This window comes from Silurus aristotelis (assembly GCF_946808225.1).
Source record: "Silurus aristotelis genome assembly, chromosome: 28".
NCBI classification, from domain to species: domain Eukaryota; kingdom Metazoa; phylum Chordata; class Actinopteri; order Siluriformes; family Siluridae; genus Silurus; species Silurus aristotelis.
The window spans coordinates 13,321,791-13,341,673 of record NC_139601.1 but is presented as its reverse complement, the minus strand read 5'-3'; the positions used below and the strand labels follow the sequence as shown (position 1 = coordinate 13,341,673).

Below are 19,883 nucleotides of genomic sequence, written 5' to 3'. Positions count from 1 at the left end.
CAATATTTTTAATCAATGAGGTGGATGGAATACGTTAGAAGGAGACCGCCGTGGGTTCCACTCCTGTCAGCGAAAAAAAGGAATCTAAAGCTACATGCTCAAATGAACTTTGAATAAACATGACCTGGTTTTCCGATCTTCACCACAGCATATGCGTATATTTACACGCGAATACAAGTTCAAATGTCACATCTTTTAAGCCTGGAAAATTGTAGCACTGCGCATTTGAATAATATTGAAACAAGTGACCTTGGTGAGTTGTATAATCATAATATAATGTTAAAAAAATTGACAGTCACAGAGGAACAAACCTTATATGAAATGTATTTCACAGGATATTTATATTGTGTTTGTTTCAAGTAGTAAACAGCAAAGATATACTCAAAGTATAAAACTTCATAATTTACAACACAATACAATAACATACAGCACTGCAGTCTCAACCTCCCACATGCTCATCATTAAAAAGTGTGACCTTGGGCCTCATTAATGAAATGTGCAGCCACTTGTACAAATTAGACAATTCTGTGAACACATTTTCCTTCCATACAGACACTTAATTGGATGCTGCGTTATATTTTCCTCGCATTCTACTGATCAGTTGCACGAACGATCTGTTTTTTGCATAGTAGTTCAGTAAAGATCAAATCAAATTCTGTTAAGAGAAGAGCACTTTAACTTTCAATAAAACACGCATTACAAATATAACGATACACATTATGGACAAAAGTATTAAGAACACCAGCCACCCAGATGTGGTTCTTCCGCAAACTGGTACCACAAAGTGGGAAGCACGTAATTGTATAGGATGTTCCTTTGATGTTGTAGCATAACATTTCCACTTCACATGAACTAGAAGACCCCAAACCAAAACCAAAACCGCAAACCACGACAATGCCTTGTGGCACAAAGCCAGCTCCATGGAAATATGCTTTCTGTGGGTTTGAGAGCTCCGCACTGCAAACCCATGGAACTGCAAGCCCTGTGGAAACTCTACAAACCCATGGAACTACAAGAGCTCTGCTATAGAGATCTGGCCTGCTTAAGAGCTCTGACAGTGGTGGACGAAGTACACAAACCATATACTTCAGTTAAAGTAGAGATACGGTAGGTAAAATATTACTCCGTTAAAAGTCCATCGAAACTTTCCCTTTAGTAAATTGTACTTAAGTATTCAAATGTACTATGATTTGTTATGGCTATTATGTATTATTACTTCGGTCACAAGACTCTCTGCTTAATCAACTCAGTTTACGTGAAAAGACTTTATTATTCCTCTCTAAATGCTCTGCTTGCTGTTGAACTGATGCTGAACTGTATGTTGGTGATGAGTAGATACCACCAAGCGGCAATCAAAACAAGTTTAAACCCAGATTGGTGGCGTGCTGCGAGTTTGACCAGTCAAGTTTTTATCCACTCATATAAATAAAAAAGGGAAAAAAAAATGACTGATTTTGCAAAAGTCAAAGTAAAAAAATGACTTAAGTAGCTTTTTGTGTATCTCTACATTACTGAAGTACTGTAACAAATTACATTTCCTTTGTTACTGACCACCACTGAGCTCTGACCTCAACCCTACTGAAGACCTTTGAGATGATTATAAACACTGACTGCACCCCAGGTCTCCTCACCCTAAATCACACTCCAAAATCTAGTGGAACATCTTCCCAGTGGAGTGGAGATTATTATAAAAGTAAATCGGGGACTAAATGTGGAATTGGATGTACAGAAAGCAAACAAATCTTATAGTCAGGTGCCCTTTTCTGTCAACATACTTTATATGTGAATACGTTTCCCTTCAATTCAAATGCCTTATACATTTACATAAATATATCTATAATTAGGGATCAGTGAACATCTATGTATTAAGTTACCGAAAGCCCAAACGGTGTAGCTTAGTAGCTCCAGCTATAACACGGACAACAGGTTTATATTAATGCGTTTGTTCTAATACTTATTGTGTAATTATAGAAACAGATCATTCACATGGACTTGGATGGATGAAGTCCCGTGTAATCCATGGCTAATTATTGCTGTGCCAAAAATGCGTTATGTAACGAAGAAACACGTGTAGTTATGACATGGTGCAGTTTCAGGGAAGGAAATGTTTAATTAATAAGAATGCAAGAAGGATCCAGTGTCGGTGCTTTGCAACAGATTTTGAACAAACATCGAGACAAAAATATACACGTTAAAAAAACAAAAAACAGCTGCGGTAATGCAAATGTGTTATGCAGTTATTTAAAATGAATTTTTCTCAACACCTCATCACTGATTATTCCCCAAGTTTTTTTCTTAATTATTTCTTACCTCATAAACACTCACAAGAAGGTGTTTTAGGTTAAACATTTTTCACCTATTGCCACGAGTAAGCAAGTTCAAACAGTTTAAATAAGGCTTTAGCAAGAACAGGAGAAAATCCCCCGTGATTTCCTGAACGATTCGTAATCAAAAAACATTTCCATCTCCTACCAACAGCATATACGCTTTCAAACTGAGGTAAAGTCCTCAAAAAGACTGACGACTCGGGCCTGCCTGGTTAATGAATACAATTTGATTCCCTGTCGAGTGCCCTAGCATTCATTCATCTCAATAGTTGACAAAAGGTCAGAAATAAACGCAGGCTTCTTACTCACTCTTCTAACTCGATCTGCCACATTTCTCGCATTTTCGATTGCGTATTGGCCCATTGTGAACCGCCTCTCTCGGCTGACACGCGCGAAGACAGAACGTGAGCTGCGGAGATTATATCCAACGAATGGTTGCGTTCGCACGTAAACAAAAAACGGAGGGGAATGTCATGACTGGCCTTTAGCTAGACTCACAATTAAATGAATTACACACTTCCATACCACAGAGACTGAAGGATGTCGATTTCTTGGCCAGAGGCTGTTTATATTGGCACTAGCTGAAAAGAAATCATGCTTGAAAACTCATTGTTATTTTAACCCAGAAATGTTGGTAAGATATTAATAATACATCAACGGGTTAAGGCATATCACAGAGACGAATCCTCTTAGACCATCATAGATGCGTCACCTCTCAGGTTTAAACAGTCAATAATGTGAGTTTTGGTTTTCACTTTATAAACATAAATGATTCTTAATTAAATTCCTTTTAATAGAAAGTCCTTCACTGGTAAATGTGCAGGAAAAGTCGCTAGGCCAACATGCTCGGCGTCCACTTTATTAGGAACACCTGCTTATTTACGTAATTATCCAACCAGCCATTATGTTACATCATGTGGAAACAAGATCAAGAATTTCGGTAAATTGGTATGATATGGTTCTTGGTTCAAGGTTAAAAATCGAAGTGGCCTCTAGAGTTCATACAAAATGGTACGGAAAACATCCAGTGAGCAACCCTGTGGCAAATTTGTTCATCTGAGGGATCTGATTAGAACTATTTGAAGTGCTCTGTACCATCATGGTGAGCAGAAAAGCATCTCAGACTTTATTATTGAACCCCGAGAAATTGGGTATACAACAGAAGAAGACCACACCAGGCTCCTTTTCATTTCAGCCTTTGTTCTAGCCCCTATGTGGAAACGTGACCACTCTACTGAAACGTTGAATGCAGCGTTTGACCTGAAATTCGACACATGAACTTATGAACAGCTTTACTTTATGGTGTATAAGACAGCAAACTGGCCGAGCTGCTTCCCCGTGTGCTACTTCTCAAACACGCATGCACATGAAAACGTGCATTATTACTGTATATTTGCACAGCTCGCAGGTCGTCGCCTCGCGGCTGCATGTGCAGCTGTGAAATCTAGCGTCAAGGATAAATATCATTTTGTCGACCGGGTAAAAAGAATAAGAGGCTAAATATAGCAGGTGGAGGTCGTGCAATTCAGCCTTTGATCCCTGAGGTCATGGTAACTGTCCACTGTTCAAGGCTGTTCTAGTGAGAAACACTTTTTCCTCACTGAATACATGAGGAGCTTGAGGAAACATTACATCCCTCGCTTGTGTGTGTGTGTGTGTGTGTGTGTATGTGTATAGATCAAATGAAGCTAAATAGTGATAAGATAGCAGAGTAACTACAGAAACTTTGAGGTAATCGGAAAAAATAGGGACACATTTGTAACGTGATAGTTGCGTAAAACCCTAACCCTCGATATTAGAGGTCAACCGATAGTGATTGCTAGGTTGTATCGTACTTGCCAATACCCGATTTTTCAACTGATAGTTTTTAAAATGGATACTGGATAAAAAAAAATAAAAAAAATAAAAACCCATACAAATCAGGCCATGTAAAATAGGAATATTAATGCTAAAAAAAGAAAGAAAAAATAACTACTAAATCATAAAATGGTGCTAGGAAATAAATATGGACATAAATTTGTAAATATAATGAAAAAAAATTATCAATAATAAATATTATATAGTGCTCTCCATGCAGTGCGTAGTCTCACAAGCAAAAATCAAACGGCAGTCTAGAGGCCTCTAGAGGCCACTCTTGTAATGACAGCGGCCCAGAAGCCGGAAAAACTATCTGGATTTTTGCAGATAGCCGATAGTTCCAGCAATCAGCTAATGGTGCTGATTAATTGGTTGGCCTCTAGTAGATAATAGTTGACTGATCATCCATTTTGTGAATGGAAACCTATTTATTATAGCCAACCTCTTGCTGCTGCTGTCTTTCCATCCAAGATAGGGCAAAAAGAATGTGTGTGTGCTCCAGTTTATTATTCTTATTAGTTTTTTTTTACAAACTTTTTCACTTCTGACCTTCACAAAACAAAAGTCTTTATTCAGTTTGTATATTTATACAAAAACGCACTTCACTGTAATGCAACTAGAGTTGCAAGGAGGCAAAAGATTTCCAGAAAATTTCTGGAAACTTGCAAGGAGAACTGCATCTGGGGAATTTTGGAACTATTCCAAGTTGGAAACTGACTAGGAATTAACCGGAATTAATTCGAAATTTGCGGAAATGTACATAAACTGTATTACATACAAACAAATATAAACATTTTGTTTGGTCACAAGCTGACATGCATGCAAACTAATACAGATTATTTTTTTTTTATTAAATTTTTTGCTTTGATTTAATTATTAATTTAATTTGGCACATCATTTGGTACATAGATGTATTTAGATTTATGTAATATTTATGTAATTTACGTGAATACTCACCAAGATGGACATTTTTTGACATTTTGTTTGCAAGATTCAAGAAATGATCTGTTGTTATGGAGGAATGCAAAGTGTATGCAGGGGGTTTTACCCCAATGGCCCTGCTGTAAGTGTGCTGTGAGCATGTGATTGATAAATGTGCAGAATAAAAATTCATTACATTTAAATTTCATATTATTGGCGAAGCTGCAATTTTGTAAATTCTCAGTTTATTCCCATTTAATTCCAATATAATTCCTGTTAATTCCCTATGAAAGTTTCCAGTCTTGAAAATTCTTGGAATTTTTGCAACCCAAGGAACACACAGGAAACTAGAAAACTAGTTAAGTAAAGCGCAGGTAAAAAAAAAAAAAACAGCACGTTGTCATAGGTTAAATCGAGGTTAAACGTCTCACTTCACCATGGATGGCCAGAGGGATTGTGAGCCGCTCCTCAAGCAGAACAGTGAGAACCATTTTCAGACTGTTAAGTTTTGTTCTGGGCAGGAGATGTTCAAATTCATGTTCATCATACCAATTTGTAATCTGTCTTAGTAGGTATATTGGTGCATTGAACCACTGTGTGCACATGGTCCTACGGAATAGTTCGGCAGTCCTTGGTAGTGATGCGCCCATCTAGCACGAGTAGTGAGCCTAGGCAATGCCATGATATTGTAGCCCAAACCATCAATTCAATTCATTTCATTGTTATTTGTATAGCGCTTTTAACAATGAACATTGTCTCAGAACAGCTTCACACAGATAATGTGGTGATAAAAAATGTTCTTTATAAGTGTAAGTTTTTCCCTGATGAGTGGGCGACTGTGGCAAGGAAAAACTCCAGCAGATATACGATGTGGCGGGGTGCAGTGATGGTGATCAGAAGCAAACTGTAGTTCTGAGTCAATGTAGCAGACTGTTGACATTAACTACAGTCCAAATCCATCCTCAAAGCGCCCGTTCTTACTCTGGAATTTCATGGAACCACCCAAGGCGTTGATGAGAAACCGTCCCCAGCTGCACAGAGTGGCCTCCATCACTGATCTTTCCAGATTCTTTTGGTTTCTCCACACCATAAAGGTGTACCCTTACCCTTATATGGTAAAAACACTAAAGGTAGACTTATCAGAGAACAATAAACGCCATTTTCTTCCACTTGGAAGAGTCTAAGAGTGCATTCTGATTAACAATTAACAGCCTCTGCACACACACACAAAAAAAGACGACAACTCTAGTCTTTAAATGTAATAAGGGAGGCGTGTATGTGATACCGTGAGCAAAAAAAAAAAAAAAGGGTATGATAATCGAAGAGAAGAAACGTAAATGTCCAAAGACAGAGATAATGTTCAGATGTACTTTAATGTGCATCCACATCCACACTGAAGCCTAATACAGAAATAATATAACTCGCTGTACACTGCATCGTTTTTTTTTTTTATATCTTATCTAAAAATGCACCAGATGCCTGTCAAACAGGTTCGGATTCGACTGCTCAGCTTCCTGCATTGCTAATCCGTACAATTAAAGACTTCCAACTAGCGGCTGCAGCTCGTGCTAACAGGTTGTGATTTATTTTTCAGACTGCGTTTACAGTGAATGTCAGACTGAAGCTACTTCACCAATCAGCTGTTAAATAAAAAAAAAAGAGACCTGTATGTAAATTTGACGCTGTCTGCGATGTCAATGTTAATGCACTAATAGGACGTCTGGGACGTGACGTCTTTAGACACACGTGAAAGTCTGATAGAGGTCATGAATTCTTTGTTGCAAAACTTCTGGTCGATGGTACAAGCAAAGATTTGCACAACCCCAACGACCATAAAATTCCAAGCTTCACATTAAAAAAAAATAAATAAAAAATTTGCCTCCGGTGAGACACCTTCAGTTTCCAGACGTGATTTGAAAACAGAGGTGCAATGAGGTGGGAGATGATCTGATGCTCAGTCAATATGATGATCTGCAAGATTTTAAAACGTGGATATGGAGATTTGTGTTCACTCAGCTACAAGACTGTTAGTAAAGTCAGGTCATGATGTAGGGTGAGGTGATGAGGCCTGGGGTGCAGTCAGCATTCCAATTCATCTCAAAGATGTTTAATAGAGTTGAGTTCAGTCCTCTATCGCAGGCCACTCAAAGCTCTCCTAGTTCAAGTGAAGGGAAAAAAAAAAAACAGTACAATTGTGTTTCTCCAACTTTGTGGTAACAGAACCACATACGGCAGGAAAAGTCTGGTGTCCCAATACTTTTAACCAAATTGTGTATATAGTTGCATCTCTAGTAAATAATACCTCGATAATGAGCCATTATTGTCTTGCCAAGCACGAGTACACTTTCCACCACGCTCATAGCTCATCACATGATCCCATCACCCGATCCCAGTGATTTGTCACACATTAGGGTTACAAAATCTCTTCCATAATGCAATCTGACGAGAAAAAAAGCATCGAGAGAGACACGGGAAAAGACTGATCACCCAGCATGATGTCAGTGTCCTGTACTTTGCACAGGAAATGTGCAATGAATGAAACTAAGCCCTAAGACACAGGAAATTTCAGCTTCATGTCCTGGTTTCCTCATTTTCTCTCTGCTCGGAGATAGCTGAACAATTTTCACTGTGGCGAGTTGGAGCCTGATGCTTACACAAGCCTGCATTCGAACAAACTCTGACGCAGGAGCTTCAGCACAGGGCTGAAGTTTTAGGTTGAAACCCTCTCAGCCTGAAAATCCTGGGCTTCCACATGCCCGATACACACAATGGTCATCATTCTTATAACCAGATCTATCTATTACACTGAAGAATCTTCTGCAGCTCAGCTTCTTTCTGGGTCGCTTAACGCATTCCTTACGGCAAATTGAGGCAAACGGAGTCTGAACCGAGGCGTGTATGAATCGCTGCAAGTGTATGAGAGATAAATGCCTGCAACTATGCCTGCGACTAGCACAAATATGGTCATGTGAAAGGTGTGTGTGTGTGTGTGTGTGTGTGTGTGTGTGTGTGTGTGTGTGTGTCTGTGTGTGTGTGGGTGTGTGTGTGTGGGTGTGTGTGTGTCTCTCTCTCTCTCTCTCTCTCACAGGAATTTAACTTTCCCAAACCTCGATCTCAGACTAATAAATAATCATAATAATGAGTGTAAAAAGATCAAACAAATCATTAAAGGACAGCAATTGTTGCTAAGTGCTTTCATTTTTACAGGAAATGCGTCCATCATACAAACATTTAACCATTAATCCAAACCCGCGTTCGGTAAAGAGGCGTGTAATGTGACCGCCGTGACAAAAGGCTTGTGCTGTTTACTTTTCTTAGAATCAACGTATACCAACGAACGTAAAGTATACAACCCATATGGACAAAAGTATTGGGACACCTGACTTTTCCAGCCATATGTGGTTCTTTCACAGTTTTTAAAGGCGCACAATTGAATAGGATGTCTTTGGGTGAAGTAGCATTGGATTTTCCCTTCATTTAAAGATCTTGAGTGGCCTGCTACAGAGCTCTGACCTCAACCCAATTCAACACCTTTGGGATAATTTGCAGCTCTGACTGCAACCCAGGCCTCCTCACCCTACATCAGTACATGACTTTACTAACACCCCTGCTCTTGAATCTCCACAACCACACTCCAAAATCTAGTGAAACATCTTTCCAGAAGAGTGGAGATTATAACAGCAAATGGGACCAAATGTGGAATGGGACGTATAATGGAATGGTACAATAACCATTAATAATAATATAATAATAATAATAATAATAATAATAATAATAATGTGCCAAATTAAAAATTGCGATGGGTAGGATAAAACGAGGGATGACTAAAATGTATTGTATGAGGAAGTCAGGTGTGTCAGAGAAGTATGTGAGGGTGGTGCAGGACATGTATGAGGACAGTGTGACGGCAGTAAAGTGTGCAGTAGGTACGACAGACTGGTTCAGGGTGAAGGTTGGACTGCATCAAGGATCGGCCCTGAGCCCTTTCCTGTTTGCAGTGGTGATGGACAGGTTGACGGACGAGGTCAGACAGGAGTCTCCCTGGACTATGATGTTTGCAGATGATATTGTGATTTGTGGTGAGAGTAGAGAGCAGGTTGAGAAGAGCCTGGAGAGGTGGAGATATGCGCTGGAGAGAAGGGGAATGAAAGTCAGTAGGAGTAAGACAGAGTACATGTGTGTGAATGAGAGGGAGGGCAGTGGAGTGATGCGGTTGCAGGGAGAAGAGGTGGAGAAGTTCAGGTACCTGGGGTCAACAGTGCAAAGTAATGGAGAGTGTGTTAGAGAAGTGAAGAAAAGAGTGCAGGCAGGGTGGAGAAGAGTGACAGGAGTGATTTGTGATAGAAGAGTATCTGCAAGAATGAAAGGGAAAGTTTATAGGACTGTGGTGAGACCTGCGATGTTGTATGGATTAGAGACAGTGGCATTGAGTAAAAGACAGGAGGTGGAGCTGGAGGTAGCAGAGTTGAAGATGTTGAGGTTTTCGTTGGGAGTGACGAGGATGGAAAAGATTAGAAATTAGTTTATTAGAGGGACAGCACATGTAGGATGTTTTGGTGACAAGGTGAGGGAGGCGAGATTGAGATGGTTTGGACATGTGCAGAGAAGGGACATAAATTATATTGGTAGAAAAATGCTGAAGATGGAGCCACCAGGTAGGAGGAAAAGAGGAAGGCCAAGGAGGAGGTTCATGGATGTGGTGAGGGAAGACATGCAGGTAGTTGGTGTAAAAGAGGCAGATATAGAGGACAGGGTGGTATGGAGACGGATGATCCGCTGTGGCGACCCCTAATGGGAGCAGCCGAAAGAAGAAGAAGAAGAAGAAGACTAAAATGTATTTTATTAGGAGACTACCGTAATTTCCGGACTATTAAGCGCACCCACCGAATTTGACAAAGATTTTAATTTTGAACATAAATGTCTACACTGAAATTAATGAACTTTACACAGGCTTTAACGAAAGACAGTGTCTGTAACACGGCTTGTATCTAAACAGTAGCCTACCAAGAAAGTCATTGTTCACTGTCTTCCTCCTTCCTTTCACAACAATTTCTCTCGAGAGTTTATCTTTTGGCATCGTCGTGCGTTTAAAAATCACCATCGGTGAAGCTTTTCTCCCGATGCCGTGCAGCTCAGAACACAGGTGAAGTGTGTGTTTTCATGCCCGGTTGTTTTCAGCGTGATGAATGATTTGCATTTCCTGTAGACAGTCCGAGTGAGCGGCAGGTCAAACGTCAGAGGAACATCATCCATATTTATGATGTGGTGCGGCCCGATTCAGTGGGAGCGCATCTGATTTAATATAAAGAGTTTCATTGGTTCACCCGAACCTGTTCCGCAATTTCATTGGTCTAATGTTATAGGGTTCAGTTTTTTGGCTTGAAGTTTGTGAAACAGGGAAATACCGCTTCGTTGTTTAAGCCGCGGAGTTCAAAGCGTGGGAAAAAAGTAGCGGCTTATAGTCCGGAAAATACGGTAATTAATTGATGCTTCATAACATAAAACAACTAATTATAATTATATAAAAAGTAATACTTTTAAATGTGTTACTAGTTAATTTAGAATTGCACCAAAAATTTACAATTAAAAAAATTCTACAAAAAATGTAGACCCTATTGACTCACATAAGTGTGTATAAATAAATACTGAAAAATTAAATGAGGAACAAAACAGTTACCGCCCTATTACATAGAACTAATAAACAATACAGGTCAATGCACCAATAACATGAGCTAACCGGATTTGTTCTTGCAACAAACAGCTTTAGGATAACAGTAAGGCAAAACGTCTGCGTTAAACAAATAGTAACTTCTGTGCAATGCAATTTTTTGTATTCTGAAATTTTCCCAACTTTCAGTATCGCGACTCAGGGAAAAATGCATGGCGAGACATCACATTTGTATGGCTAGTTTTTGGATTTGATAAACATTAAAAAGAAAATTCACACAGTTGTTTCGGTAGGATTTACAATGAGAAATGACACACGCAACTGTTTTGTTCATCTTGCTCTAAAAAAATCTCACGAATGATCTTCATGTGGTTAAAAAAAAAAAGATGGAGCTGAAATCAACCAAATTATGATAAAAAAAAGAAGAAAAAAAAAGAAAAAATCATATCGGAAAAACAAGAGTTACAATCGAGTTTTATTTTTTTTTTAAGCGAAATATATTGACTGTGCACTTTCCCGACATCAGATGTATATATCTGCGAATACATCAATGGATGCCGCCAATTTTCCCGATTTGGAATTCTGACTTGAACAACCCTTTCGTTGCGCTTTCCCAGTACAATAAACTGTAGAATTAGAAACAACATTCCAGGCCTAACCCACCTTCTTTCCTATTGGCTCATGCTTCAAAGCTTCTGAATTCTGCAGAACTACAGTTCACCTAGTAGAAAGTTTTCAAAGAATATTCATGTTCAGGCTGGAGATCATCTGCTTCTGAAAGCATACAACAAGCAGAAGTCGTGTTCCGGGGCCTATTCTAATGAACGGCTCATTTACATATCATCAAAATGCATGCAAATGCAATATGTTTTTATCAAACAGATTCACACTATGCATCGCGCTTGTGTACTGTGTTGCGGCGTCCGAAAAGATTTGGTTCGAAACATCTTGCGAGTGTGTAGACCTCGCTCTTGGGAAATGAGGATGAGCAGAGCATGGGTGTGGGCATCTCCAGGGGAAAAAAAAAAGAAAGAAAATTAACCGCAATGTAAATGTCCCAATGTGAGGTAATCATGTGTGCATGAGTCAGCCAATAAAAACTTGCCGGGTTTATGAAATGCATTATACGGTTAAATCGCAAAAATATTTTTTCTAGAATGGTCCTATCCTCATACTGAACATCCTCTCAACACACTGAGTATTGTTTGTACACTATCCGGTGTCTCCCAGAAAAAGATGGGGGTTCCCATCTTTGACACCATTTTTGACTTTATAATACTGCAATCTATTACATTGTTATTTTGACTTGTTGCTTCATGTTGCTACACCCAACACTGTAACTGCTGGAATTTCAGAACAGTAATGATTGACATACCATACCTAAACCAACAAATTATCAAATCATATCTATGTACACCATATAGACAAAAGTATTGGGACATTTCCAGCCATATGTGGTTCTTCCCCAGACTGGAATGTTCAGAAAACACATCCGAATCTTATGGTCAGCTAGCAAACGTTTCTCAACACAGTGAATGTCAAGCTGAATTCCACTAAAGCAACATCTGGGAAACGACATAACGAAGAGCAATTATTCTTCTGTCTTAATTATGGATGGGTACAAATTAATCCGGAAAAAAAATTGGTTTGATAAATAAATATATATAGAGTTACCTACGCTCACCAGTCGCTTTAATTAACCTTCTAATTTCCGCTCCTGTTAGCAAGGCAAGAGGAACCCGAGGCATTTTCCAATTTACCAAACCATCCAGTTTTGTGAGCTTGTGCTTGGTGTCCACTCAGATTCCTTAGCTGATATGATTCAAACCCGATGCAGTCTTCTTCTGTAGTAGTCTATTGTTCGTCGTGTTGTGCGTTCCGAGATCGGCTCACCATGGGCGTACGGAATTATGAGTGGTTTGAGTGAATGCAGCTTTCTGGCCTTAACTTGAACTAGTTTGAACATTCTTCTCTGACTTCTCTCATCTCATCTGTCTGTAGAACGAGGTGCACTATTCTAAATGAATTTCCAGAATGATTTACAATTCCAAAAAAATTCTAATAATGAATCCGTCACCAATAGCCATAGCATGATCGATGTCACCAGGATCATAAGCTCTTGCCATATATCTCAACATGCTCCTGATTGGCTGGTTTCAGGTGTAAACAATTGCTTCTAATAAAGTAAACAGGCATTTAGTCAAAAAGTGATTGAATTGGGTTTCATTTTTTTCCAGATTTCGTGTTAAGGCACGGTCATGGCCACAGACCAAATGTGTTGTTCGTCAGGGATTAGTGTGCATGTGAAGAAGTTACCACTGATAAATAAATAAATGATGGAGCGAGAACAGACTGGCTGAATGCCAGGGCCTGCGGGGAAATGCAACTCCCCAGCTGGGTATTAGAGCTTCCACTGTCGTTCCTCATCACTCGGTCCCCAGTCAACCAGGTAAAACCACATCAATCCTCTTTAGACCAACTAAGCTAATTGGACCGCCAAATAAGCTGGACTAGCCTGAAACATCCGGAGCGGAGTCATGGCAGGGGAGCAACGTGAACTTCACAATGGTGACAGTAAAGACAACAAACTCCTAGAAGGACCCGCTGTCCTCAAAGGTAAACATCAGGTGACAAAAAGCCCAGGGGAGGAGGGAGGGGGGTGGTAACAGGAACACCATTCTGGAGTTACCCGTTGGGGTTAAGTGGCTGGTTGTGAGGTTTAATCATGAGGGGGGGGGGGGGAATTGGGGATTTGGGGAATTGGGGACAAACAAGTCCAAAATCTCAAGATTTATTTCTATGTCCTGATAATATCTAAGGGAAAGTTCCCATCTTGCACAAAAAGCAGTTTATTGGGTCTGTCTGGATTTGGAGTGAGGGTGTGATTATTTCAAGGGTGAGTCATGTGATTAAGAGTGTTAAGTTACTAGTGTGGGTGTGGGTGATTAGTAGTGTGTGTACAATTGTTGAGCTAAGTGTGTAAACAGTAGTGTGATTGTTATTAGTGTGTGATTATTGAATTGTTTGTTTTAATTACTACTGTGTGTAAGCATTGGGATTAGTGTGAGATCATTGTGCTGAGATTGTTATGATTAAACTTTGTGGTTATGATGTGATTTCTCCAGACGTTTGCGATTACTGGTATTTGATGTGATTATTGGGGCAGGTTTTAAACGATTTTTGGACCGAGTCAGTTGAGTGAATGAAGATTATTAAGATTGCCATGGGCACACGATGGACATGTGTGTGTGTGTGTGTGTGTGAGACTCTAATTGGCATGAGTGTGTGGAAATGGTTCACAGGAGTAAAAGAGTTCAAATTCAGCACTTAGAATGAAAGTAACTTTAGTTTACACAGAGATCCTTTAATGTCTCGTGTGGGACCGGTTCACCCGGCCAGGCTGAAGAAAGCTCGTACTACGCATGCTTCAAGAGCACACCGAGATACTGCACATACTCTGCTGCCACAGAGAGACTTTTATAGAACCAGTGGGACCGGACTCGAAACCATTAAAAGACTCCACCGTAACAGGAAGAGCAAGATAGCATCAGCATCACTGACTGGTTCCTTGAGGAAGCATTTTTTTCACGTTGCGCAAGCACGTCGACTGCAGCAGCGCCGTTCAGTACACTAAACCTATTCTTTTAAAATGTCAACATTGGCTTTAATACGAGAAAAGTCAACGTTTAACCTTCCTTTAAATGGTACACTGAGAGTTCATGATAAGAAATTGGGTTATTTTCACAGGGACATCCACAGATTTGTGTGACAATTTGTACCCAAATAAAAAAATACATTCGAATGACTATTCATTTTTCAGGTGTGAACAAAGAATCCAGATTTTTTTTTTTATTAGAATTTTGTCTAAGGAGTCTAAAATCTGGCGGGGATCTCACAGGATAGTAAAAAAAAAAAAAAAAAAAGCGCACATTCAAAACATTTATGCAAAATGAAACCGCCAAGTAAAATCCACATTTGGGAAGAACAAAGTGGTATCTTTTTAACCAACTTGCATTTCATGTCCAGTCGCTCCAGTCCACACCATTTCCTCACATCCATTTGGGGCCTCATTGTCCGAAAACAGCAAACTATAGTCACCCTGTGTGTTTCACAAGACCGGCAACCCAATACCTTCAGCCTGCTTTCAATTATGATCCATCTCTCTCCAGAGCACTCAAAGTGAACAGAGTAGAGGAAGAAACAAACACACACAACGTGACCTCAATATCCTAATCCTAATCCCGTTCCTCATGCTTTAGGCAGACTGGTATGCAAATGCTGCTCTTGGGAATTCATTAGGCATTTGGGAAGTGGATCTAACATGTAATGGAAACTCGTGGCCACCAATAAGCATCATGCAAACTACCTGATGATACACAGGCCTGAGAGCATCCTCCTTATTTTATTTTTAAAAAGATCTTTATTATAAACATTTATTTATGAATCCCAGGAAAATAATTCAACAAAAGAACCATTCATCATTCAGCAACAAATAGAGTACTAAAGCAAATCCTGAAGTTTTGCTGTGCATACTAGCGTACTAGATAGTGTACTCAGTAGTATCAGTCCATCCTATTGTACTGTACATACTATTTAGTACGCACTATTCCCACTATTACAGTACTTGCCAAAGGATTTTCGCACATTTACATTTATGGCATTTGGCGGCTGATAAATGCCATAAATGTAAATGTGCGGAAATCCCATCCCAAGTACTGTACTAGAAGAATTCCCTACTAGCGTACTAAATAGTATGTACAGTACAATGGGATGGACTGATACTAATGAGTACACTAGTACAAGAAAATGGACCTAGTCACTACTTCTTCCCTCTTTGTTTGGCAGAGTTTTGAAAGCCAAATCGTAAGATGTTTAATGTTTAACAAGGTTACATACCTTTCAAAAAATATCCTAACTGCGAATATGCCCAGGGCCAGCGGGAAAGCATTGAATAAGTGTCCGGCTTTTGGGTACTCTACCCCAGGCGCGGGATTCGCCAGATCCGCCCAGCTCACGTTGTGAGGAAGCCAGAAATCCTCACTCCAAAACCAGGCTGAGACACCAGCCATGATTAGAAGGAAAAAAAAGAAAAGGAAAAGCCGGTTCTTGAAGAAGGATGTGTAAAAAATATATAGAGAGAAAAAAAGAAAAAAACAACAACAGTACGGGGGTTCAGTCGGCCTCTTCACCGCCCCCTTTTACCGCGAACAACAGCAAACGTGTACCGTGAAAAGTGAGGCTCCATCGACAGCTGCTTTCCACACCCCTTACCGGGTTGCCAGATTAGAACGAGAATTTGGTTGACAGATTGGACGTTTTTCAACGATGCCGACCTTCAAGACCAGGATTTAAGATTTATCCCCATAAAACATACGTATTGCCAGTTTGGATACAGAATTATGGAACAGACAGGCAAATAACAACAGAAATTCAATACAAATAAAATAAAAACAATATAGAGTAAAAAAAAATTAAACATGTAATAACATCGATACATATAAGTACATATAAGTATTTAGTTGTAAAGTACTGTTTGTGTGTGTGTGTGTGTGTGTGTGTGTTGCATATACCAAATCACATGGTTACACACTGCCTCACACCTGGTGCCAGGTGTGTGTAGTGCAGGGATCATCAACGTGGTGCCCGTGGGCACAGGTAGCCCGCAAGGACCACATGAGTAGCCCGCGGGCCTTTTCTAAAAATAGCTGTTTCCTACTTTGTTAAATCATTGTTGATAATTATTATGAGAAATCATTAACATGATCAGTGTCTTCACATTGATGAATATCATAAATTATTAATAATAACATATAATAAAAGGTAAAATGAGCAAATTTGTTATTTTAGATCAAACTGAAAACTGTGTGTATTAAACTGGTAGCCCTTCACATTAATCAGTACCCAAGAAGTAGCTCTCAGTTTCAAAAAGGTTGGTGACCCCTGGTGTAGGTATCAAGAGTGTGACTCATTCTGTTCCGCCCCAGTAGGTGGCGCAGTTTGTATTATTTAGTGTACTGCCTTATTAGGTGGGGCAGTTTGTCGGGGGGCTTAAAGGGAGTTAAAGTTAGGGATGATTTGTTTCAACTAACTAACTAACATCATGACAATCACACTTGACATCTTTGTGGATCCCTGCTGAGAAAATATCATCTAACAATGTCAATATAAAATCTGTGTATGCAGCAAAATTATTAAGCTGTCATATAAAACCGGACGGCGTGACGCCAGGCAACTTGGATGTGTTTGAATTTAAATTAAAAATAATATAATGAATGGATTTGACATTATTTTAAAGCTGTGTTGTATAAAACAGGTTTGCCGCGACACCACTATAAGCAGTGCTTCTTCACCGTGTGTTTTCTGAAGAGGTCATACCTTGACGTACTGATCCCTTGTCGTTTGTCTTCACAAGATCCAAACTCGAAGGTCAGAGTTCACCTTATTTGAACGTTGGGGCGCAGAGACATGTGAAACTTCGTTGCACTGAGTTTTTCTTTCTGGTGTCCACTGTACACGTGAAAGATGTGGTGTGAATGTGTTCTTTTATACTATTATCATATATACATCTTATCATCCTATAACAGACTGCGTGATCATGTGTCCCATCCGTGCCAGAATATATAATTAAAATATTCAAAGTAAAGTAAAGAAAATTAAGATTATTTTTGTCCATTAGCATGTGTCATTTACACTTGGTCATAGTCACTACTAAATTTGTAACTTTGTTTTTTATGTAATTCTGTGCTGGAGTCTTTTATACCTTTTGGTCGCAGTGGTACTAAACAGGTGAATTAGTCAAGTCAAGAAGCTTTTATTGTCATTTCAACCATATATGGCTGATGCATTACACAGTGAAATGAAACAACGTTCCTCCAGAACCCGGGTGCCACATACAACAACATAAAGCTACATAACAGAAAACACAGGGCTGAGGACTAGTAAGTGTCCTCGCCACATGTTTATATGTTTTGGTTTAATATCTTAGCACATGAGTGAAAAATTATTTTAATTTGTGAACTGAAAAATGTAAAGCATGTGTTATGATGCTTCACAGCTGGGGGAGATTTATATATTTTAACAGTAAATGAAGTAAGTTGAAGGAAATATTTCACCATCTGGCTCCTGATATCTTTTTATACTTTCCCTGTTTTTTCTTGATTTCTATTTTTCCTTCCAAAAACTTGTTTTTATTGCAATTAATCAAGGCCTTAAATGGGATATAACTCCATTTGGCAACCCTTATACACGTGATAAGGATGAGGAAGTGTTCTGCTCCCTCTGTTCTGGTAGTTTAAAGAGGCATCCTCCAGGGGGAGACAGAGTACACTGAGAAAGACCACACCGTTTCTACCAGTGGAAGTATATAGAGTCGAATGTGAAAGTATAAACTGCTGAGTGAATCATCTCAATTTTGGATAAATATTTTTATTAACAGTAAAAGGTTCCAATATTAAGGGTCCAAATGGCAGGAGCTTCAGTTACAAGCCCTGATCAAGTGGCTCATTTTTCAATAGAAACAGAAACTAAACTGATTTCTGCATTTAGATTTATGGGAAAGACCTTGAAAAGGGTTTGGAAAATCATGTTCAAAGCATTAATTCGTTGATTTTCATGTCCAAGGATTTAGAATGTTATTTAAACCAGCAAAAATAAACAAAAAAGTAATTGAAAGTCAAAATCTAGCAGTCTAACAGGGCATACACTTATCAATAACATTGAAACCACCTGGATAATATTGCGTAGGTCCCCCATGTGCTGTCAATACAGCTCTGATCCATCAAGACCTGGATTCTCTTAATCTCTGGCACTGAAGAGCAGTCTTTTGGACTCAATTGGACTTGTTTGTCTGGCATGTCCCACTCATCCAGATTTGGAAAATCTGAAGACTGGAACTCTTTGTCATGTTCCTCTTGCCACTTCAGAACTTCTTCCCCTTGTTCCCAATTCCAGCTCATTAACTTCAAGAACTGATTGTTCACTTGCTTTCTAGTATGTCCCACCCCTGGATAGGTTCCACTGTACCGAGACAATCAGCGTTATTCATGTAACCAATCAGTGGTTGTGGCTCATTGGTGTAAATAATTTTGAGTTCCAACATACTACTGTTTTTATAACAGCTCATACACATAGACTTATAAGTCCTAAAAACAATCAGGAATGTGCTGTTATTTAACAGAAATTTAAGACTCATTCAAATAGCAAAGATGTTTGAAAAGATTTAACATTTATATAAATTCAGTCCTGTGTAGGTCAGTAAGTTTTCCGCCACAGCAAAGTCTTTATTTTTTTTAATAACATGCTAATGTTTATTTTTGTTTTGTTTTTGTTTGCTTTTTTTATCAAGATAATAATGATGATAAAGACTTTGATAAATGAAGATGATAAATAAATGATAGATAGATAGATAGATAGATAGATAGATAGATAGATAGATAGATAGATAGATAGATAGATAGATAGATAGATAGATAGATAGATAGATAGATAGATAGATAGATGAATTATTAAATAAACAAAGTTAGCCAAGTATTCAGGTACTGTATGTTGATGTCTACCTTGTGATAGAAGAGTATCTGTGAGAGTAAAACGGAAGGTTTATAGGACTGTGGTGAGACCGGAGATGTTGTATGGTTTAGTGGCATTGACTGAAAGACAGGAGGTGGAGCTGGAGGGAACAGAGCTGAAGATGTGGTTTTCATTGGTGTGGAAGATGTGGTTTCAATTGGGAGTGATGAGGATGGACATGATTAGAAACAAGATTATTAGAGGGACCGCTCATGTAGGACATTTTGTGGACAAGGTGAGGGAGACGTGATTGAGATGGTTTGGACATGTGCAGAGGAGGGACATTATATCGGTATATCGGTAGAAGAATGCTGAGGATGGAGTCACCAGGGAGGAGGAACAGGTGGAGGTTTATGGATGTGGTGAGGGAAGACATGCAGGTAGTTGGTTTGAAAGAGGCAGATGTAGAGGACAGGGGGTATGGAGACAGATGATTCGCTGTGGCGACCCCCTAATGGGAGCAGCCGAAAGAAGAAGAAGACTGTATGTTTCTACCTCTGTATCGTAGATCAACTTAACGTGCTTCAGGGAAAATATTACATTAC

The 19,883-nt window shown here is 39.2% G+C and overlaps 1 protein-coding gene across 1 annotated transcript in view; it reads right to left on the bottom strand.

Annotated features, from left to right (window-relative positions):
• The window catches only part of cers5 (ceramide synthase 5), a 40,919-nt gene extending 24,856 nt beyond the window's left edge, over positions 1 to 16,063 (bottom strand). The window contains exon 1 of the mRNA XM_083534537.1: positions 15,670 to 16,063. Within this exon, the coding sequence (XP_083390663.1) occupies positions 15,670 to 15,842 (173 nt within the window). The 5' untranslated portion in view covers positions 15,843 to 16,063. The remainder of the gene's footprint in view (positions 1 to 15,669) is intronic.
• Positions 16,064 to 19,883: the final 3,820 nt, after the last annotated feature.